Raw genomic sequence first — 23,510 nt, forward strand, 5'->3', positions numbered from 1 at the left:
AAATATAAACCAGGTAATTCAAGAAAGGGAACATAATATAAGGAAACTCGAGCAGAAGTCTTACAAGAGTGAAGAATAGAGAAGTAGGAGGTAACTCAGAGTTTAACAACCGCGGTAAACCTAAGACTGTAGAGAAAATGATAGGATCCAACTACCCAGTGGGAATGGTGTCTTTAGTGAGTAGGCTGCCTGGCGAGCATAGGCACCGTGGAGCAGTCAGGGTCACTGCCAAAGACCCACTCTTAAAGAGAGAGGACCACAGAGTTGCCTGTCTACCCTCTTTCTCCTAACCTTGGACTTCTGACAGTTTCTTCCACTGAATGAGCCCATCTGGGGTACTGCAGGCATGGGGATCTGGAATATGTGATGTCCTGGTGGCAGAGAAGGGCAGGGCAGAGCGAGGTGAGGAGTGGGCTGAAGATAAGCTCACAGAGGAACGGTTGTCTACATTGCTCCAAGAGGTTGTGGGTCACATGAACAACAGCATACCAGACATAGTGCCGATCAAAGGCCAGTGTTTTTATTCACTGACTTAGTTGGATTCTCCCAGAAGCAGGATGGGAAAGAGGAAAGGAGCCAAGGAAGGGAACAGTTTCTGGGGACAAAGGTCTAGGTCAACCTAATGCATGCAGGGCTCTGAAGTGTTTGTTATATATCAGGATTTTCCTTGTCTTGCCAAGCATGCTTCATTTTTGATTCTCACCTTTCCCCCAACCACCTACTGCCTGCTCTAAATGCAGTGTTTTTAGTGTGCTTCTATTGCTTAACCCAGTTACTTGCTATCATTACCTTAATCTACATTGCTAATTATAGAGAAGCTTTGTACTTTGCAACAGGGGAAAATGAGAAAGGAAAGAATCTTTAATCATATCCGAGCTAAAGTATTAAATGCCAGCCAGCTTTTGGACCTCTGAGGTTTTAAATTCAGTGATGTAGGATTTAAGATATATTTGACAAGAATCACTTAGAAGAAAAATGTATTTGCCAATCATGTAATACTCCCATTTATCAGTTAAGTAGATAGTGGAAATGGTACTTAGTCTAACATTTGTCTCACTTGTAATTTACAAAGTACTTTCCATACACATTATCTAACTTGATGTTCACAATATCCTTGAGTACTAAGCGTAAAGGTTTTTATCCCCATTTTTTAGAAGAGAAAAATAGCATGAGAGCTGACTTGCTTATAAGGGCCCATTAGTTAGGGAATAGCAAAACAAGGCTTTGTATCCATTGAACACTCACAGAATTTTAGAAACAAAAGGAAATGTAGCATCACATTTAATTTTAAGAGTCCAGTGCTAGTAATTTACAGAGCAAGCTCTCAGGAACCCTCATCTACTGGTTACCAGGCCAGTGTACTTTCTGTTAGGCTGTGTCTCACAGAGAGACAACCAAACTGAAATTTATTAATATTTGTGATAATTAAGTACCATCATCTTAAAAATTCTATTAATATAAAAAGAATAAAGCAAATCATTTAAGTTCTTAATGTCCAGCGGCGTTTTAAAACTAAAGCACCTAGATTTCAATCCATGTGGAATGAATGCAAACCTGGCTTTTTTCCTTTGCAGCACCAGCATTGGATGTTGACTGGCAGAGCAACAACACTTTTGCTTCTTGTAGTACAGATATGTGCATTCATGTCTGTAAATTAGGACAAGACAGACCTATTAAAACATTCCAGGGACACACGGTGAGAAACTTCTTTTCTCTCCCTCCTTTAAAGCAATTATGATGAATAAGTAATGTTTCAGAGTGGTTTTGAAGTATGTATGTTTAATACCCAAAGAACAACCAAGTCTCTGAAGTGAAAATGTGAATGTTTACTGTTATTTTTAGAATGAAGTAAATGCTATCAAATGGGACCCAACTGGCAATCTCCTGGCATCCTGTTCTGATGACATGACCTTGAAGGTAATTCAGATAGGAGGGAGGAAGGGGGCTGAGGAGTTATACAGTGTGGCTGCTCTGGCCGTTTTAAGATTGCTCAGAATGTGTGTCTTGTAGTTGGGAATTAGGATACTAAGATTTGTGCTATTGTAAATTGTCTTTGCTAGTAACGAGTCATATATTGGTACAATGAAAGGTTATTTGCTCATGTAAAGATCTGACTCATAGGTAGTGAATGAAGATCTTTGTAGGATTCATGGATTTGACTGATATTCTGAGCAGTGTATTAATTGGATTTTTGCTGTGGTGTGAATATATATCACCCTTGCTGGGAAACTGATGTGTAGTGGATATATAGCTTAATTGGTGAGTGAGCATAGTTGACATGTCAGAATTCATGTCTCATTATGAGTTTGCATTTTTCTTGTTGTATAACTAAAAGCAAAAACTAACACCTAGACCGTATATCACATACCAGAATTAAGGGGGACAAAAGCTTTTTGAGATAAAGAAAAATATAATTTTCAAAATTAATGAAGCTTGAGCTCTATACTTCATCACATTAACTGTACTAAAAATAATTTACCTTTGACTTTACAATGCCACTGACTACAAACATGATAACCTTTATAGATAGGATAATCATGAAGGAAAACTGCTTTTCCTCTTCCCACGAACAGATTAAATGTAACCTTGGTAACCTGGTGAGTTTTTTTTTTCCTTAAATACCAGCTGTGTTTTTAGTTAGGTTTTCTCAAGTCTGGACTCCCTTGTAAGCGTTGCTGATAAAAATGCTTTTCTTCACACTTTTATTTGTGAGATTACTTTGCAAGTGTATGTGTGCATGCATGTGCACACACATGCTCACTCAGTCGTGTGTGAGGACTATAGCCCACCAGGCTCCTCCGTGGAATTTTCCAGGCAAGAATACTGGAGTGAGTTACCATTTCCTACTCCAGGGATTGAACCTGCATCTCTGTGTCTCCTGCATGAGCAGGCAGATTCTTTACCACTGTGCCACCTGGCACCCTTGCATGCACATACCTTATGCTTAAAAAATGAAAAAAAAAAACAAAAAACTTCTTTGGGAGCAGAGTGTGGCACATACAAGGAAATGAAATAAGGCTGGTGGCTACTCTCAGCTACTGATTTGCAGTTCAAGAGAGAACGTTTGAATTAGAAAGTGTTCAAGATTTTTGTTGTTGTTATTCTAAGAATAATAAAAGGTCAGAATTTTAAAGCAGAAGCTATAAGGATGAATAATGTCTAGTGAAGCCATACTTTGAGAAGAAGGAACAGCAGATGAGTGAGAAGATTATGTTTAGCTTGGATAGTGCCTTTGAGTCATGCAAGTGGACGTGCATGTGGTCTGATGCTCAGAGAAGAACTCAAAGTTTGATGTAATCATTCGGGAATTCTCAATAGACGGGTGGTCATTCAAAGCCATGGGCATGGACAAAATTGTGTAGGTAGAAAGTATCAAATAAAAGAAGAAGAAAGCTTTAAAAGTCTTAAACTCTGTAACATTTACCTGCTTTAAGAAGAATCAGGTTCCAAAAGAAAACCTAGCAAGAATGATTTCAGTGGAAACAGTATGTATGTGTAGAGAAGATTTCAAGGGAAGTGTTGAAGAGAATGGTCAGTAGTATCAGTGCTATAGAAAGCTGGTGTGAAATACGTTTTGGAAACTTACCTTTTGCATTTACTTACATGGAGTTATGTATACTTAGGGGAAAAGGCAATGGCACCCCACTCCAGTACTGTTGCCCGGAAAATCCCATGGATGGAGGAGCCTGGTAGGCCGCAGTCCATAGGGTCGCTAAGAGTCAGACATGACTGAGCGACTTCACTTTCACTTTCCACTTTCATGCATTGGAGAAGGAAATGGCAACCCACTCCAGTGTTCTTGCCTGGAGAATCCCAGGGACAGAGAAGCCTGGTAGGCTGCAGTCCATGGGGTCGCACAGAGTCGGACACAATTGAAGCGACTTAGCAGCAGCAGCAGGATTTCCTTATATGTGCAGTCTGAATATGCTCCACTGTGTGTATGTGCATCTTCTTTCTCCATTCATCCATTGTCGGACACTTAGGCTGTTCCCATATTTTGGCTTTTCTGGAGAATGCTGCAGTGAACATGGGAGTACAGATACCACCTCGAGAGCCTGGTTTCGTTTTATGTGTTTTATATATGTAGCCAGATGTGGAATTGCTGGTTCATATAGGGGTAGTTGCTAAAATTTGAGGGAGAACCTCCATGCTGGTTTTCATCGTAGCTGCACCATTTTGTATTCATTTATCAGCAGTTTCTAAGGGTTCCAAGTTCTCTATATTCTTGACAAAATTTTTAAAATTTATGAAGCCATCTAACAGTTGTGAAGTGATATCTCATTGTAGTTTTGATTTGCATTTCCCTGATATCCGTGATATTGAGCATCTCTTCATATAACCTGTTGGCCATTTGTATGTCGACTTGGAAGGAATGTCAAGTCCTTTGTCCATTTTTAAATTAGTATTTTGCTGTTGAGTTGTAGGATTTCCTTACATATTTTGAAAGTTAACTCCTTATTGGATATATGGGTTGCGGTATTTTCTCTCATTCCATAGGTTGTTGCCTTTTTACTTTATTGATTGCTTTCTTTGCTGTGCAGAAACTTTTTAATTGTATATAGTCCCTCTTGCCTTTTTTTTTTTTTTGCTTTTATTGCCTATCCTTTGGTGTCAACATGAATCATACTGTATTATCTGTATGTTCCTTATCTACTTTCCCTTCCCCATTGCCATATAGTTCCTGATTCTGAATTCTAAGAGGAACTTATAATGTATATCTTTATTTTTAAAGGACGGCATAAAAACTAATGCCTTAAATATTGTAGCATCATTACCCAAGGAAATTACTGAATGTTGATATTTGTATCATCTGAAGTTTTCAAAAATAATCTTAGAACTATAATTTATTGAATCCTGAAGCCTCACAATAATAATTATTTAGAATGGACTTGAAGCTAATTTGTCATTTTTTAAAAACAAACATTAAATATATTCTACTACATTTTAATTTCTTTGCATATGTTCTCTTGATCTCTATAATTATTGCTATGGCTATGCCACGTTTTGGACTGGCAAGATCATATTATAAACGTATCCTTTATATGGAAAGCTAATTTACACACACTTTTCTTTTTTGTGTAGATATGGAGTATGAAACAAGACAACTGTGTCCATGATTTGCAAGCACATAATAAAGAAATTTATACTATCAAATGGAGTCCAACAGGGCCAGGGACAAGCAATCCAAATGCCAACCTTATGTTAGCAAGGTAACATTTCTGATTTGCTTTTCCTTTATGAGTCTTTTACAAAAAACATTTCTTACATTATGGCAGAAAATTAGGAAAATTCAGTAAAATGGGAATGTATCCCGCAAGGAGTATTTTAGACATTTTATTATTTCAGCTCATAATGGATTTTGTTTCTGGAGATATCAAATATTTACTGATAATATCAAATATTGATTAAAACCCAAGTAACTGAAGCATAATGCAATAAAGTTTTTTCAGCATCAAAATAAATAATAAGTATATATTCAATGTAGTGTTTTGCGAATCAATATAAAGGAGTTATTTAAAGAATAGAGAAATATAGTAAATTAGCTCATTTATGTTTTCCAATTTACAGACGTGGAGATGCCCTTAATGAAAGCTGCCTCTTCTCCTTTTAGCTTTGTTTCCAGAGCACTTTTTTCCTAACAGCACAGTCTACTTGTCATAAGGAATTTGTGGCTAGCTATAAGGAAAGACGGTCATTGTAGTTTGGGGGTGGGGCTGGGAATTTCATTACTTATAAAATCTTTTTTTTTCCCTCCTTTGTCAGTGCATCCTTTGATTCTACTGTTAGATTATGGGATGTAGACCGAGGAATTTGCATCCATACTTTGACAAAACACCAAGAGCCTGTGTACAGTGTAGCTTTCAGTCCTGATGGCAGGTATCTGGCGAGTGGTTCTTTTGACAAGTGTGTGCACATCTGGAACACACAGGTATGTCTGGGTTATTTGAAGAGTCACGTATCTTTATATGAGTAAGAAGTGCTTGTCTAAACAAATTTTTTTTTTTCCAATTATGATTGTCATTCCTTTTGTGTTATTTATTCAGTTCTTAGTTTTTAAATGAGTATTTTTCGGTGGTGGTTTTTATAGCTTAGTAAAGATCAAAACCATCTAAAGTGAGATTTTCATAATATAGACCAAAATTTAGAAATAAATTTAAATTCTTTGTTTTATTTTTTCAACAGTTTTGCAGACATAAAGTATGAGAATTTAAGATGCATTTATTTAGATAAATGATGTAATTTCTTTATTTTCTAAAAGAATTATCTTTGAAGAAGGTATACATGAGCAGTTAAAAAAAATGTACTAAAGGATAGGATTTTATGATTCAATACAGAATTTATCAGAGAGAAACTTAAAACTGTATACTGCATTTCTAGGGACAGTGCTACAGAGATCTTTTCTTAAAAATGGAGAAAACAGTTTTGTTGCTCTCATTCTTTTTCATCTTTTCAGTGTTTTAGTTTTTACGTGCCATATACTATTTTCTTCAATAACAGTTCCATGACTCTACCTGTCCCTGCATTATCGGTTTAATTTTAATGAGTGTTACTTTGTAAGTCTCCCTATTAAGGCTCTTTTTTCCCCCTTAGTAGAGCTTTATAATTTCTTCATAATGATCTTCTTTTATTAAAAATTTATTCTGAGGTGCCTTACGGATTTTATTGTTACTATGTATAGCATCTTTTAAAACATGTATTCCTTTTACTTACTGATGGTTACTCATGTTTGGAACATTATAAATTTTGGCATGTTGATGTTGACTTCATCAACCCTGCTGAGCTCTCTAATCTTAATTATTTCCTGGCTTGGCAGGATCTTAGTTTCCTGACCAGGGATCAAACCTGTTGCCCCCTGAAGTAGAAGGAAGTACTGAGTCCTAACCATTGAACTACCAGAAAAGTCCCAGTCTTTCTGTTTTGATTGAATAGCAGAGACTTAATAGATAATCTGCCTATTGTATTATTCTGTGTCACTCATTTACTCCATTTTGAGTAAATTAATTTAAAATTTGGGTAGAAAACTGTAGAATTCTAAGGGAAGATGCTGTTAGACTTTTAAAGACATTTGAACAGCTATCCATACTGTTTTGTTGTTTCACTATTGTGTATCAAAATGTCATTTTTTTTTCTTTTAAGTTTGAAAATAATAAAATCCATCTTGTGAGATTTCAGTGCAGGAAAAAGTCATTATTTTTTGGTCATATACATAGGTGATATATGTGTGTGTGTGTAGTTTTTTTTTTTTTCTTCTTCTTCCCATTACTTGGTTGATATGTTACCTAATCATTTGACAGATAAATTCTTACAGTTTGGTCTGATCACAGATTTGAGTAAATGCTAAGAATTCTTTGGCAGTTTTAATGTAGATAGCTCTTGCTTATTGAACATGCTGTTTTGGTTCAATTATAGCCTAAGTTAAGCTTAGAAATTGGTAAGTACTATTGAAAGAAAGTGTTGGTTCTTTTTTAAACCTCACAGTTGAGTCTCTATAGATTTTACTCTGTACGTGAGCTTATTTTAGATTTTGTTGACGCCACTCCTTTCCCTCCTAATTAATGGTAGATATATTTAAGGCCTGCTATACTCATACTTTTTCATTAATCTCTTAAATTGTGAGAAATTTTAGGTAAGAGGGAAAAAACAGTAGAGCTTTCCCAATGTGATCAACTGCATCCATGCATCTGTGGTTTCGGCAGTATTTCCAGACTGACTCTGAACAGGAAAACAAGGAAAAATGGTCTCCCAGCTTAGTGATTAACTTCGGGCTGGCTCTGTCAGACAGTGTTTACAAGATACGTGTCTTGCTGCCATGTCGTTTTTAGGTGGTTCTGATACTTCTGGTTTGAATTTTTTAGGTCACCATGAAGCTAAGACATACTTTTCTTGTTTGTCAGGACAGAACACCAGCAGCATGTTTTTCAGTTTCTCATAGTAGAACCTCTTACCTTTGACCTGTTTAATGACTTGTTTCCTAAGAGAATATATTTTTGTACTGAGTTTTAATTATTGAGTGGCAGCTGAATGATTTTGATTACCATTACCAAAGGAATAAAGTAATTGAGTAGTATTTATAAATCGGCTAAATTGATGATGAAATTGGTAGTGTTCCTGCTTGTACTTTGTTTTCTTTTAATTTAAAACATCTTTTAGTAATGATGTACATATGCTCTTCTAGCTTCTTTTGTAATTCTTCTAGCTTCGGGGTGCTTCTGGTGTCAAAGAGACCAAAAGGATACCTTAGCTAAAAATGGTTATCAGTACTGGAGAAACTGTGTGTGTGTGTGTGTGTGTGTGAATGGTCTGTTGAGAGCAGGCTAGTGCTACCATTTTGTGAAAGGATCATCATATTACGTTTCTGGTATTTCAAAACTTGTGTTTGAAGTTGAAGCTAAGTCTTGCATTGGATTGCTGGAAATAAAGCCATATGATATTTTGACCTTAACATTTGAACATACATAATAATTTATCATTTTTAAGATTCTGCTTCTCATTATTTTAGACAGGTGCTCTAGTTCACAGCTATAGGGGAACAGGTGGAATTTTTGAAGTTTGTTGGAATGCAGCAGGAGACAAGGTTGGAGCCAGTGCATCAGATGGTTCAGTAAGTATAATGAAGTTTTCCAAAGGGGTAAATGTGTGTGTGAGAGAGAGAAAGCATAGTGAATAAATGTGGCTTGTCATGGTAGTGACTACCAAAGTGTTCTTTATAAAATAAATTTTATGATATGGATATTGATCTTTTTTACTGAAGGCTCTATACTTTTCATATTCGTTTCATTCAAATAATGTAAATATAATTTAGGGTATCTTTGCCAAAGAGTGCCTTCAAGATCAAGAAATGGACTGTAAAACTTCATCAGTGAAATTAAGTATAGCACGATATCTTCATAAGAGAGATTTGAATTTTTAATGCCTATTTTTAACCTTCTCTTCTTGAAGAAGAGTGCTGGTGGCCCAGGGAAGGGGGGAATAGAGGCACTGAGGGATCTACGTTGAGGAATGTAGACCTCAATGGGATACCAAGAGGCTTTCAGGGTGAGGCTGGCCAATGTCTTTACAGAAATACTCGTTGTGGCTCCCAAAGTTCTGAAAGCAAAGGGAAGATGGAAAGAGTATAGCCATTAGCTGTTTACTGAAGTGATACCTTAATATAATCTGTAGTAAAATTAAAATCTCCATTAAAATTGAAGACATATCACAGAAAATGGTCTATTTTGAATGTATTTATTTCTGCTTTTTAATTAACAGAAAGCAAATCTTAAAAATTTTAGCCATGGTTCTCTGTAGTGCGAGCCCATGGTGGTTTCCTCCGTCTTCTTTCACGTAGTTTATCTGATTGTTTATATCCATCGCTGTGATTACTTTTGTTTTATCAGTTTCATCAACTGGGAACTAAGAAATAGATTCCAAACTGTACTATAAAAAAGTTAAAAATGTACAATGGAATTCTTTACACACTGGTTGATTATTTTAATGTCTTGCAGGTTTGTGTATTAGACCTTCGGAAATAGCGCTACTAGTTGGAAGCCATGGACCGACTATGAATGTGTATATAGCCAAAATGACTGTCCCCGACCCAAGTACTGCTATAGTCCCACTTGAACCATGGCCAGTCCACTACAGCCAAATCTAAGAGAGATATATACATACAGTGTATATAAACAAAATTGCACCCTGAAGATGACAGAATTTTGTCACAGCTTGTGAATTCTGTTCACCAAGTGCTGGAATCAAATCTGCTGTGCCCCTAAAATAGCATTTAGAAGTTTTGGTTATGAAAAACAGAAGAGAGAAAAAAATATGCGTTATAAAAGCAGCCCATACATGTACCAGTTTTTGGATACTAATGACAGCCTTGTTTATCCCCTTTGAATCAGCAGACACCATGGATTATATTCTTTTTTCCCTTCAGTAGTTTAGCAGTTTGTATGTACAGAGAAAACGGACTTAGAAAAACTTGCAGCAGTAGTTTGTTCTTGCTTTTAAACTTTTTTTGGTTTAGTTTATGGATGCATGAAGTAAGGGAGTGAATCAGTTTCTTGTTTATATTTTTTTTCACCTTTTAAACAAAAAAATTCTTAAAAATATTTTAATGCATTCTTTTGAAGAGATAGATGTTTGGTACATTTATGGCTCCCAGAGCATATATTCAATTGGTGCATGTCGTAGAAGGGGAAATTGGAAATTAAATGGAACTATATGACTTTGGTCATGTCAATCTGTAAGACACATCAGTAAAAGGGTATTATGCTCTGTTTTTTGTTTTTGCTTTTGCTTTGTTTTTCTGTTGTGGGGTTTTTCTGTTTTGTTTTGTTTTTTTTTGGTGATGTGGCTTAAATGCAATAGTTTCTTTTTTGGGGACATATTTCTGCCAATTAAAGACTAGAAGGGCACAAAAATTTTTTTAATACCATAGAGAAGATGCATAAAAATATCTTCTGATGTTTTGTAGCCATAACTAAATTATGGTTAAAAATGTGCACTATTGTGAAAAGGAGCAAAGTAGGTTTGGGTTTTTTTTGTTGTTTGTTTCTTTTACTTTGTTTTTTAAGAGATTAAAATGTTTCTGGATAAGGAGTAGCTTCTCCAAAGTGTCCATCATTCTGTGTAGAAGCTTAAATATGTAATGTAACCAAACTCCAGTATTAAAATCTCTCATGTTATTTTTCTTTATACAAAGCAAGATAACGGCATATAACACTGCCATGATATGGCAAAATGTTTGCTACCTTAGTTTAAAAACAATCTTTAAAACAAAAGACTTGCTTCAAGGTGTTCTTAAATAGCAGTGATTCAAAAATTTTTAAAAAGGTATAATTGCACTAACCTCCCGGCTGCTCTGATTCTGCATTTGTGGTACTTGTGACTACATTTTCTCAAATATAGATAGATTTAAGCTGCTATGTTTTGTTTTTTTAGTAATCACTACTATATCATGTCTTTTACTCTGTTTATAATATCATGTATTTTCTTAAAGGTATAGGTATCAGATCAAACCTCTTGTGCTCATGCAACTAAAAGCTAAAATATACAGAATTTACAAATGATAGCATGGGGCTATGTTTATATGTGTGATTAACAGGGTTTGTCATGATCAATATAATAATTCAGAAGTGTCAGTTTTGAAGAATAATTTGAATAGTTGTCAAATTTAATATCGCAAAAATTTTAATTAAGGAATATCATTTATTATCAAGCTTAGCAAATTTATAACACTATTTCTGTCACTAATTATTTGAAGCTTTTACTGCTAAAATTTTAACCTATGTTTTAAGTAGAAACTGATTTAACCCTAGTAATGCAGCTTTGATTTTCAGCATTTGTTGTTTTGCTATTTTTACAAAACAGCATTGATTGAAGCAAGTCTTGGTTTTACTAAGGTAGGATAGCATTTGCTATTGGTAAAGAGAATAAATACACTTAATTTCACAATACATTGTTACATGTACCCCCGTTGTTGTTAGTGGGGTCTAAGATACTGTAATAATATTTTTTAAAATTTACATCCAGAGAGGCAGTCATTCATGATGGTTTTGTGCCAGCTGTTTTTAGGGTTTTGGATCACATTATAGATATTTAGAACTATTACCCTGTGACTTACGTAGGAAACCTAATATGCTGAGTATCTGGCACTTGAAATCCTGCTTTTATTGCTGGAGGTCCACATCTGTGGTTGACCTCTGTTGTTGTTTTAAAAAAAAAATAAATAAAAATTTAAAAATCTGTGCAATAATTTTTAAATGTGCTCCCAGGAATAGACACAAATGTTTTGAGTATGTTTAAGCTGCATTTTCCTTTAGCGATGCATTTGTCAATTGCACTGAATTTAAATCTGAAAGTCAGAGGTGGTTATTGATAGTACTTTTTGTATTTTGATATGGACAATTTATTCATTTGCATACAGTTATTGACCTTTTTTCCCCAGCTGATTAAAGATAGTCACGAAGTTCTGCAGTATAGCTGCCAAAATCGACAGCTACATGTTTATGGTGTTGTCATCGTCTCTGTGTTTTTTTGTTTGTTTGTTTGTTTGTTCTTTAGGTATTTTACTAAGCATAATAGCCACAGTAGGGCATATAAAAGATTATAAATACAGAGCTTTATTATCCTGAAGTCTTGGGTCTTTTAAGTATAAACTATCAGAAAGGTATCCATTTTGTAGGCTTGGGTTCTTTGTGAGCATACAGTTATTTCTTTTTTGCTGCTGTTCTCAACATCATCATTGCCTGCTGATGTGCCACGATGCTGCTCCAGTAGACAAAAGTAAGATTGCCTCTAATTTGAGCAGTAACATGATTATAAGAGACCAAGTTTCACAGCCTGTAAAGTTCTATATTTGAGGTTCTTGCTTATTTTTTCCTTCCCTTTTTTTTTTTTTTTTTTCTTTTTGCCCCCTCTAAGAACTTATCTGAAGATCTGTTGATTCCAGTAGATTTTCTGTGGTGTTCATTATATGTCATTGTTGTATAGGCTACTGTAAGACACTTATAAGGAAAAATAGAAAGGAAAACTTAAATGAATAGAATACTTACTGATGAAAATAGAGTAAAGAAAGAGCAGCTGTCATTCTTGAACATCATAAAGGAATATCTTTTTTCTTCTTCATGTAGGATATCCGGTAAATTCTTATCTTTGTTCCATTCCCGGTTTACTGTCATTGATCGGGTACCACCATTAACTTTGACGTGACTTTTAGAAGTGATAACTTTTAATTTCCTAATAGGTCTTAGGGTGTACTGAATTCTGTTTTAATTAATTATTCTCTAGGTAAGTATGTTTTAGGATTAAACACCTTTTACAGATACTGAAAGTGCCTCCTTTTGTGGTGTAAAAAACAAATTATGGTGCAAAAAGTAATCATTAGGTTGAATTACATGAAGGTTTTTTGCTTTTTGACATACAGAAATGTCAAGAGAAAGGCCAAAGATTTGTACTTTTTCACTTAACTTATAAAGCACTCCTTTTTTCCTTAAACTTCTGTCAAATTAGATTTAATGAGAGAGTACTATTTTTAAGGAGCTATCTGTTTATGTAGAATGATTTTGTTAAGAGTTATGTAAACTATTACTGAATAGAGGCCTGAAGAGGAGTATGCATTTTTGCTGTTTAAAGGAATCAGAAATGACTGTTCTTATGTCAGCAAAGATGTTAAGTTTTACTAGATAAGCAGAAAAAATAAATCTCAAATGCAGTGCTATTTACTCTTTTCAAAACAGTTTTCATTTTCTTAAGCACACTGTACATTTCTGTAGAACCTGCATTTTTTTCTCGCATGCTAACAACGGTACTTGCGTTTGGTGAATCACTGTTGACAGTTCCCACAGAAACCCTGTTTCGGTGGACCAACATTGCGGCACGGCAGCAAACGCCAGCATTTCGGGGAATAGCAGCAAATCTACAAGAGACCCTGGTTGTTTTGTTTGTTTGTTTTTTTCTTCTGAATCAGCAGGGATGGAAGGGGAGTAGGGAAGTTATGAATTACTCCTTCCGGTAATAGCTCTGACGTGTCACATTCAATATCAATTAAAAAAAAAAAAAAACATGAATCTAGTTAAGTGTAGAAGAGAGAGCGAAACAAGAGGAAGTGTTCACTTTTTTAATACACTGATTTAGAAATTTGATGTCTTATATCAGTAGTTCTGAAGTATTAATAGCATTCTTTATTTCTGCCTTTATGTTGACAGTGTTGAAGCAGGGTGAATAACTCGGGCATATGTATTTTTTTTTTAATTTTCTCGTAATCTGTTTCATGATGTTTTCTTTGGAGTTTATGGATAAGTTCAAGAAAACATTCTGCATGTTGTATCTAGTCTAATGTACTTATCCATCTCATCAAAAACACGCAGACTGCATTTCGTAGCTCTGTAATCCCTAAATACAGAAGTAATTTTCTTCTTTCCTGACTTCGACATTGTAGCTATAATGTTTTAATTTTTGATTTCTACAAATCCTTTGGGTCTAATTCTGTGAGCCTACTTATAGCACTGGATTAAAATGTCTGCATCATTTCTTTAGTTATCCAGTTAACTTTAAAACTGTTGTAAAAGTGTAAACCAGCCCATGACAGTCTTTTGTACATGTTGAAGAACTTTGTTGTTCAGTTTTCATGACTGTTGTGTAAGGAAGACTGATACAGATACTCTATGCTGTCCTGGACCATGTTAATTACACTTGCGATGTATTTTGGTTCCACATCACAATGATTTGTCCCCAATGACCCTTTTATCCTTTCTAGGCACATTTTTTGTTGTTGTTGTTGCAGTTTCCCTTTGCATTGTATTGCTTTGACAACTGTAATTTGAATCAGATCTGAAAGAGGTCCAGAATAAAATATATTTTGATATTATGTTGGCTGTGTACATATATAAAACCTTTGATACCTGTGTAGTTTGTATGGACTATTTCCTAGTCAAGGAAAGGGAAAGGGATGCTCTTGTTTACAATTTCTTGTTTACATTTTATTGCAATTACTCCTCTGATGTTCTTTTGTAGAATAAAGTTTTTTGCTCTGAGTTAGCCTTCATAACATAGAACATCATGTTGCTTCTCCCATGCTGGTGTTACCAATCATAACAACTGCCATCAGAACCCAAACCACTGTATTTCATAAATTTACTGTTTTACAAGATACACATAAAGTAAGCCCATAGATAAAAGTGCAAATTTTACTATTTTATTACTTCTCGTAGGAGATAAGATTTTTTAAATGAAGGGTAATTTACTATTTTTATTAAAGAATAATAGAGCATTTAATCAGCTAAGGAATAGCAATTTTGAATTATTTTAAAAAATAGATATTGTACTTTAAAAGACATCATTTCACATAATTGAACAGACAGATGGATTTGATTAGCGTGCATTTATTTGAGCACAAAACAAGGTGTATAAGTTGTTGAAAATTTTTAGGACAGGGTGCTCAACTTCCTTAATGCTCTTTTTTTCTTCATAGATACCTACTATAATTTAATAATTTTCTTCCTTAGCTAGTGGTATATGTTGCTAACAAATCTTATAATCTGAGGAAAGATACTAGGCATCTTCCAGTTTTAATTAATCCCAACTCCTTTAGAATTACAGAGAGGTAATAATTTTTAAAGAATCATTGAGCATATTTTTTGTGTTTTTTTTTTTTTTAAAACCTTGTATTCTCCAGGTATTCTACCTTTCCCTTCGATTTCCTGAAGCATAAACTTACAGGCATATAAAGCGTGCCTGAAGCATATTTACAGGCATAGCCTTGTCATGTTTTATTAAATGATAACCTACTACAGTTACTAGAACTTTCTGACAGCCTTTCATTTTCAAAGGGTTAACTTTTATTGCATGGCATAGATTGTTAATGTTCTGCATTTTACACTTTTTTCAAAAGTGTTGGACAACTAAGGATTATAATCTGTATCAGCTTGTGGTAAAACAAATCGATTTGAATAGTTACAGAAGGGGTTATTTGAAACTTCCTAGTTCTTACACTTTACTATAGATCAGATTTCTTACCTATTATAATACATAGCAGATAAAATTAAAGTTGACTGTTTCCCTAGCAATATTCATTTGAAAATGCAGTGGAGGAAAAGACACTATGGACAGTAGTTTTATGGTGCTTTTCTCTGCTGTACCAGAGCTCTCTGTCAACAATGAAATGTTAACCCTCTGCTACTTTTTCTGCATGTTTCTTCTCTTCAAATGTCATATCTCAATGCTTACTTGTCCTCACTTGTAATATTTTTGTATTAAATTTTTTTAGGAGTTCCTTGTAATTTCTTTATAATTTAAAATATATTAAACACAAAGTGTTTAGTAAAGTACAGAAAGACAATTATCACTGTTTCTTGGTTGTTGGGTTTGTATGATCGATTGTGCAAACGACTCACATTTTAAGAATGATGACTAGTGGAGTGCAATCTACACAGAAAAATACACCATGATTCTATTAAGAAAGCAAGCCATCTTAGAAAGTGATACAATCCAGTGTCAGAACGGGCTGCTTTAAGAGATACTGCACCACCAGAAATATCAAAATCATTGGTCGCAGAGCTCCCTGGTAGGACTGCTGTGCAGGAATTTAAGCAGTGAATGGATACCTCAAGCAGTCAACTCGTTAAAAGTTCAGTCACACTGAACTCGGTGTGAGATCATTTATCTGAAAACATCGGCTCCCAAAATCTCACACATTTCTTATTATGGGATTTTGAGAAGTCTTCATGTTGTCAGGTCCTCCTCCTCCACATAAGCTTTTACTGACTTAATTTACACACACTACTTGACCAAGGTAATTATCTGGTTTTCCTACTCTGGCACTTGAGCAGAATACCTCAGGGCAAGGAATAGTGAAATTCCTAAGAGGAATGGCAAGCTGCATGTCTGGTGTGGGTATCTTAACAAAGGCCCACAGTCATCAGATAACTCAGGTTGTGTTTAATACGACATAAAACTGTAGCTATGCAGTATGTTTTTAAATATACCTTGTGAAGTGGTTGAGATAAACTTCAGTTTGAAGTTGACCAATGTGTTGAAATCAAGGAAGACTAGAGTGACTTGACTTTACCATAATCAAGACTAGAGGTAAGTACATTTCACTTCTTAAACAATGTTGATTGACTTGACTCCATTGAAACTCTTTTTAATGTAAAATGCCTGGCCCTACCTTAACCTCACTAATATGATATCACTAGATATATGTGCTTTTTTTAAAGTTTGTGTGCCATAGATGGTATTAGTAAGTACATGCTTGTAAATATATTAAAAGATTCCCATTTCTAAATTCCCAAACTTCCTCTGTGGTTACACAGTTCAGTCTCTCAGTTGTGTCCGACTCGCAACATCATGGACTGCAGCATGCGAGGCTTCCCTGTCCATCACCAATTCCCGAAGCTTGCTCAAACTCATGTCCATTGAGTTGGTGATGCCATCCAACCATCTCATCCTCTGTTGTCTGCTTCTCCCGCCTTCAATATTTCCCAGCATTAGGGTCTTTTCAAATGAATCAGTCCTTCACATTAGGTGGCCAAAGTATTGGAGTTTCAGCTTCAGCATCAGTCCTTCCAATGAATATTCAGGACTGATTTCCTCAGGATGGACTGGTTGGATCTCCTTGCAGCTCAAGAGTCTCTCAAGGGACTCTCGAGTCTTTTCCAGCACCACAGTTTAAAAGCATCAAATCCTTGTCGCTCAGCTTTCTTTATAGTCCAACTCTCATATCCTTACACGACTACTGGAAAAGCCATAGCTTTGACTAGACAGATCTTTGTTGGCTAAGTAAATATCTCTGCTTTTTAACATGCTGTCTAGGTTGGTCATAACTTTTCTTCCAAGGAACAAGCGTCTTTTAATTTCAAAGCTGCAGTCACCACCTGCAGTGATTTTGGAGCCCAAGAAAATAAACTGTCACTGTTTCCATTGTTTCCCCATCTATTTGCCATGAAGTGATGGGATCAGATGCCATGATCTTAGTTTTCTGAATGTTGAGCTTTAAGCCAACTTTTTCACTCTCCTCTTTGGCTTTCATCAGGAGACTCTTTAGTTCTTCTTCACTTTCTGCCATAAGGGGTGGTGTCATCTGTATTTCTGAGGTTATTGATATTTCTCCCATCAGTCTTAATTCCAGCTTGTGTTTCATCCAGCCCAGCATTTCTCATAATGTACTCTGCATGTAAGTTAACTAAGCACAGTTAGGATATACAGCCTTGACGTACTCCTTTCCCGATTTGGAACCAGTCTGTTGTTCCATGTCCAGTTCTAACTGTTGCTTCTTGACCTGCATACAGGTTTCTCAGGAGACAGGTCAGGTGGTCTGGTATTTCATCTCTTTCAGAATTTTCCACAGTTTGTTGTGATCCACACAGTCAAAGGCTTTGGCATAGTCAATAAGGCAGAAGTAGATGTTTTTCTGGAACTCTCTTTTTCTGTGATCCAGCGGATGTTGGCAATTTGATCTCTGGTTCCTCTGCATTTTCTAAATCCCTCTTAAAACATCTGGAAGTTCACGTATTGTTGATGCCTGGCTTGGAGAATTTTGAGCATTACTTTGCTAGCATGTGAGATGAGTGCAATTGTGTGGTAGTTTGAGCTTTCTTTGGCATTGCCTTTCTTTGGGATTGGAATGAAAACTGACCTTTTCCAGTCCTGTGGCCATTGCTGAGTTTTCCCAATTTGCTGGCGTATTGAGTGCAGCACTTACACAGCATCATGTTTTAGGATTTGAAATAGCTCAACTGGAATTCCATCACCTCCACTAGCTTTCGTAGAGATGCTTCCTAAGGCCGTCTTGGCTTCACATTCCAGGATGTCTGGTTCTAGGTGAGTGAGTTACACAGTTAACGCTTTGTTATGTGTCCTTCCGAACATGCTGAATACTTGTTTTAAAGGAAGCCTAAAGGGACTGTAATGGTCACTGATGGGAGAGACTAGCTTTTTCACTGATACTGTCAGGACCTTGTGTGCCATCAGTGTTGGTCCTTTATACTGTAGATGTGGAGTCTACCATAGAGATTAGAGCATGGATTCTGCCTGACGGTCTGGATTGAATCCCAGTTCCACTCCTGTTGGACCTAAGGGGTTACTGTCCTGGCTTTCCCATGTGTAAAATGAAGCTAGCAATAGTACCTGCCTCATGCATTAGTTATGAGAATTAAAATTGTTAACATATATGAAGCCCTTGGAAAATCATGTCTGCTTGTATGGAGCATTCTGTAAATCACTGTTATTTTGACTTTTAATGGTTGCATTGTATTGTATACTATAATTAGGCCCCTATAATGTATATTTACTTTTTCACTGTTTCCTATTATAAACAGTGGTGCTGGAACAAGGAAACAAATATTTGTATATCAGTAGGACAGACTCAACAGTTCATTCTGATGTGCACCTCTGGTTAATAGGCATTTTTCAGTTCAGTTCAGTTCAGTTCAGTCGCTCAGTCGTGTCCAACTCTTTGTGACCCCATGAATTGCAGCGCGCCAGGCCTCCCTGTCCATCACCAACTCCCGGAGTTCACTCAGACTCATGTCCATCGAGTCAGTGATGCCATCCAGCCATCTCATCCTCTGTTGTCCCCTTCTCCTCCTGCCCCCAATCCCTCCCAGCATCAGAGTCTTTTCCAGTGAGTCAACTCTTCACATGAGGTGGCCAAAGTACTGGAGTTTCAGCTTTAGCATCATTCCTTCCAAAGAAATCCCAGGGCTGATCTCCTTCAGAATGGACTGGTTGGATCTCCTTGTAGTCCAAGGGACTCTCAAGAGTCTTCTCCAACACCACAGTTCAAAAGCATCAATCCTTGCGGTGCTCAGCTTTCGTCACAGTCCAACTCTCACATCCATACATGACCATAGGAAAAACCATAGCCTTGACTAGATGGACCTTTGTTGGCAAAGTAATGTCTCTGCTTTTCAATATGCTATCTAGAATCTATAAAACTTGCCACCCACCCATTTTCTGACACTGTTATTTCAAAAGGAGTCACTTAGTAATTTGTGGAAGGAAGATTTCTTGGGGAAAAAATGCCTTGAATATTTTTTTAATGTACATAGAAGATCAAGAGAGAAAATAGACCAATAAATGACCCTAATGTGGCAGGAGTCAGCAGAAAACACCAAATACGTTGAGCTTATGTTACTAGTGATTAAATGTTAAAGATATGAGGAAGATTTTTTTTAAACATGGAAGAATATTTCTGCCACAGAGCACGATATTTAGGTTAAATCCAATTATAAACATATGGAACTACCAGAATATTTATACTAATGATGGGAGCCAAATTCCTGGTCCATGTGCTAGAATAGTATCATGTGGTTGTTTTTATCCAGGACTTCAAAATTTTTTCCAGTTACGGACATTTTACCTTCTTGATCCCTGGGTCGTCTTTTGTTACTTTTTCAGCACAAGCTTATTTTTAAAAAATCTAGAATGTCCCAGGAAGTGCCTTTCCCACTACAATAGTAGTGGAATAGTACAACATGAGAATAGGTGGTATTCCACCCAGGACCTGCTAAATCATACTGTATGTGGAGCAAGGATCTTCAACCCATATTTTATGCCAGGCTTCCAGAGTTTCTAATGCCCAGGAAACCTGGAGAACCACTCCAGTGTATTCTGGCAATCACTGCTGCTGTGCTCAGGTTCGAGGCCAATGTGGTTTCTGTCTCCACATAGGTAATTTTTTTTTTCTCCTAGACTCCTAAGGAGTCCTTGTCCCTGAAATTCTGATTTCTCAGGATATGGCTAGGTGTTGTGCCCTTGTGAATCAGTCTTTGAACACTGCACATCATACAGTAAGCACACAGTTGCCTTCTTTCAAAAAAAAAAAACCTTATTAAATTTTTGAGTATGTTTTCCCTTTCCATGATATCTTGAGCTTGGCTCAGGCCTAGCGGTAGTGCTCCTGAGTGCTCAACAGGTCTGGTGTGGAGAGGGGGATGTCTTAGGTGGTGATGGAGATTGGCAAGGTCCATGAGCACTGACCATCCACACTGCCAGAGGATTGGCACTCCCAAGTACTTGCAGGACACAGGGCCCTCTAGTCAGGATATTCCTGGGATCATGTGGATAATCTCTGTGGGAAAGTTCAGGTCTCTGGAGTCTGGAAAGGTTTCCATGCATCTAGAAGAAACCATCATGACCCAGGTTTAAGACAAGAGCAGTAACTGACTTAAGTATGCCTGGTCTTCATATTTCCCAGAAGATGGTGGGAGCTCTGCCACACAGAGAGGACCTGTCAAGTGGCTCCGGAGGTTATGGTTGCTTCAAGTTTTGATGAAAATATGTGGCAACGCCTGGGAAGGGGGCCCTGGAATAGAGGCTAAGAGTGGGAGCAGGCAGGGGAGCAGGGTCAGATTAGTCATGCGAATGTAAGTGGCTGAGGAATCTGTCTCTTGTATTCAGTCACATTCTTAACTAGCCACACTGAAACAGATGCACCTCCTGTAAGCTTTCTTCCCCTTATTCGTGTAATTGCCTGCACCCAGATTGCCTTCTCCCTACCTTCATTTGCCTAATTCTTAAATTGTCAGGTTCAGCCAAGCAAAGTGCTTCTCAGAAGACTGGCCACTCCCTGCTCAGTGCCTACTGCCTGCCTTCAGCCTCTGCCTCTCTGGAGGGGGTTCCTCGGCCATGCTCAGAACCCTGTCAATAGCTCTGGTGATAACATGGCTTCCTGGGCTGCTACTACTCAAATTCCTGAGTTCCTGAAGGGGAAAGTCTATCATATGCTGTTCTCTCTCGATTCTAAGAACCTAGGACAGTGCCTGGGGGAAATAATTGTTTGATTTATAAGGGATGGAAGGCACGCATAGGGAGTAAATAGTTAAGACAAGAAGGTCACATACTGTCGTACAAAAAAGCACCACGTTTTTCTTCTGGTCACATGTGAGCTGGAACCAATTCCTTTATATTTGAGCATCAATTTCTTACATTTAAGAAATATCTATATACAATATCTTGCTTTCAAGGTAGTTTAAAGCGTTAGTGTTCAAATAACTTGTTTAGTACACTGGCCGGTGTAAATTAGGCTTTCATATGTGGCATGATTATTACTGTTGCTGTTTTTCCTGTTATAAACATGCCAGAGAAAACATTCATTTGACAGAATAATTTGTTGAAAATAATCAGTTGTAATTAGTTTACAAAGCACTGCTATTATAAGTGTGAATGTGGCAGGACTTATTAAACAAGCTATTATTTACAATTGCATTTTCCTATGCTGGAGCATCTTAAAATATGATTTTGTGTGTGTGTGTGGTATGGAACTTACTTGGATGGTGATGATGGGTGTATCTCTGGGTGATCACTTCCTTGTGTTTCTTTATTTGTAATTTTTTGTCTTACCCTTAGTCTCCACTAATTTTTTTTTGGCATTGTCAAGAATCGGAGAATGAACTTTTAAAAGCAACTCTGTGCCAGACATCCATTTTGTAATCTATTATTTAGAGGAGAACATCAGAAACTGCATCAATATTAAGAACCAAGTTTCTAAAGGAGTAGCATTTCACATTTCACTTTCTTTTGTCTTGATTTCATTTATCTCACTTAGACTTCAATTTTGAAACATTAATCGAGGTCAAAATCGCACTCTGCTTTTGTGTATTGGGTCACCTTTGTTTTTCAGGCTTAAACCTTTTGTTCTATATAATTTTTTTTTCTTTATGGTAGTAATACATGTTCATTTTAGAAAAATTTTAAGAAAAAATGTTGAGGTGTATGTGTTAATAAAAAAGTCACAGGAATAAGTTTTATCTAGCTTTGAGCAGGATGCTTTGGTACTGCTAAATATAGGCCTTTCAACCATTTCAATGAAAATAGCACCCTGATGACCGCCTTGGGATGCGTAACATGAGTAAAAAAAAAAAAGTGGTTATTTCAGGTCACTGAGATTTTGTTATGATAGTGTACTCACTCTTTACCCCTACCTCTGACTCAGTTGGGCATTCTCTCCTATAATAGTCTCTGTTAGCTACTTAATATTCTACATACTTTCATGTGTTTATAAACATAAATCAATGTTTTGCTTTAACATAAAGGGGATTATGGTGTACTTGTTTTTGTTTGGCTTGATTTTATTTCATTTAGTATATTAAGACATCTTTCCATGTCACTCTTTTTCAAAACAGCTTTATTGAGCTCTAACTGACATAAAGTACATATGTAAATTGTACAAGTTTATGTGTTTCTACCTATGTAAATAACCTGTGAAATAATCACACTTAAAAAATGAGCTTATCTATCCCCTTCAAAGTTTGCTCTGGCCCCTTGAAAATCCCTCTCTTTTAGCCATCCTTGTCCTGCCCCTACCATTCTCAGCAAAGATGTGTGGCAACATGCGTGGAGTATTGCCAACCAAGAAGGCTTGTCCAATCCTTGGTGTTGATGCTGAAAACTCGGCTTCTGTGCACCAGTGCTGAATTGAATCTCAGAGACAGAATTTGGGGTGAAGTAGAAAAGAATTGCTTTAATGTTTTGCCAGGGAAAGGGGGACACAGGGGACTCATGCCCTCAACTGTGTGTTCCCAACCCAGGAGAGTTTGGTGGGGAGTTTTAGACAGGTGGTTCAAGGCCGGAGGTGCTGGTATGTGTCGGTGTGTGTGCAGGGCAGGCAGTCTCCTAATGAGCTGCTCTAGAATGAAGAATGCTAACGTTTCTATTTTGGGAGCTTTTAGTTCTACAGAAGAGCTTAAAGATAATAGGTTGGTACAAAAGTAATTGCAGTTTCAGATTGAATTTTAAATCATTATATCTAGGCTCAAACACATCTTTATTCGTCAAAATAGAAACCATTAGAAGCAATGCATTTTTGCCAGTGAAAAATAAGCTTGTTTATTCCTGTTCTCCTTTTTAGCATAAAAATCTGTGGTTTGGGATTTGATGAACTCTTGGAAAGCATTTTCTATCTCCTGCTGGCTGTGGAAGCATTTTCCCTGCAAAAAGTTGTTGACATGCTTGAAGAAGTGTTAGTCTGTTGGTGAGAAGTCAGGTGAATATGGTGGATGAGGTCAAACTTCACAGCCCAATTCGTTTAACTT

At 36.6% G+C, this 23,510-nt stretch overlaps 1 protein-coding gene across 12 annotated transcripts in view; it reads left to right on the top strand.

The window, feature by feature from the left end:
• TBL1XR1 (TBL1X receptor 1) overlaps positions 1–14,347 on the top strand; it is a 179,894-nt gene extending 165,547 nt beyond the window's left edge. For 11 of the 12 annotated variants that reach the window (XM_025288166.3, XM_006050981.4, XM_006050982.4 and 8 more), the window contains 6 exons: positions 1,575–1,696; positions 1,843–1,917; positions 5,083–5,210; positions 5,764–5,929; positions 8,501–8,602; positions 9,486–14,347. In XM_025288166.3, the coding sequence (XP_025143951.1) occupies positions 1,575–1,696; positions 1,843–1,917; positions 5,083–5,210; positions 5,764–5,929; positions 8,501–8,602; positions 9,486–9,512 (620 nt within the window). In that variant the 3' untranslated portion in view covers positions 9,513–14,347. Of the gene's footprint in view, positions 1–1,574; positions 1,697–1,842; positions 1,918–5,082; positions 5,215–5,763; positions 5,930–8,500; positions 8,603–9,485 lie in introns of those variants that run through there. The other variant, XM_025288195.3, reaches the window with a different exon arrangement.
• Positions 14,348–23,510: the final 9,163 nt, after the last annotated feature.

The sequence above is a fragment of the Bubalus bubalis genome, chromosome 1, assembly GCF_019923935.1.
Source record: "Bubalus bubalis isolate 160015118507 breed Murrah chromosome 1, NDDB_SH_1, whole genome shotgun sequence".
Classification (NCBI taxonomy): Eukaryota; Metazoa; Chordata; class Mammalia; order Artiodactyla; family Bovidae; genus Bubalus; species Bubalus bubalis.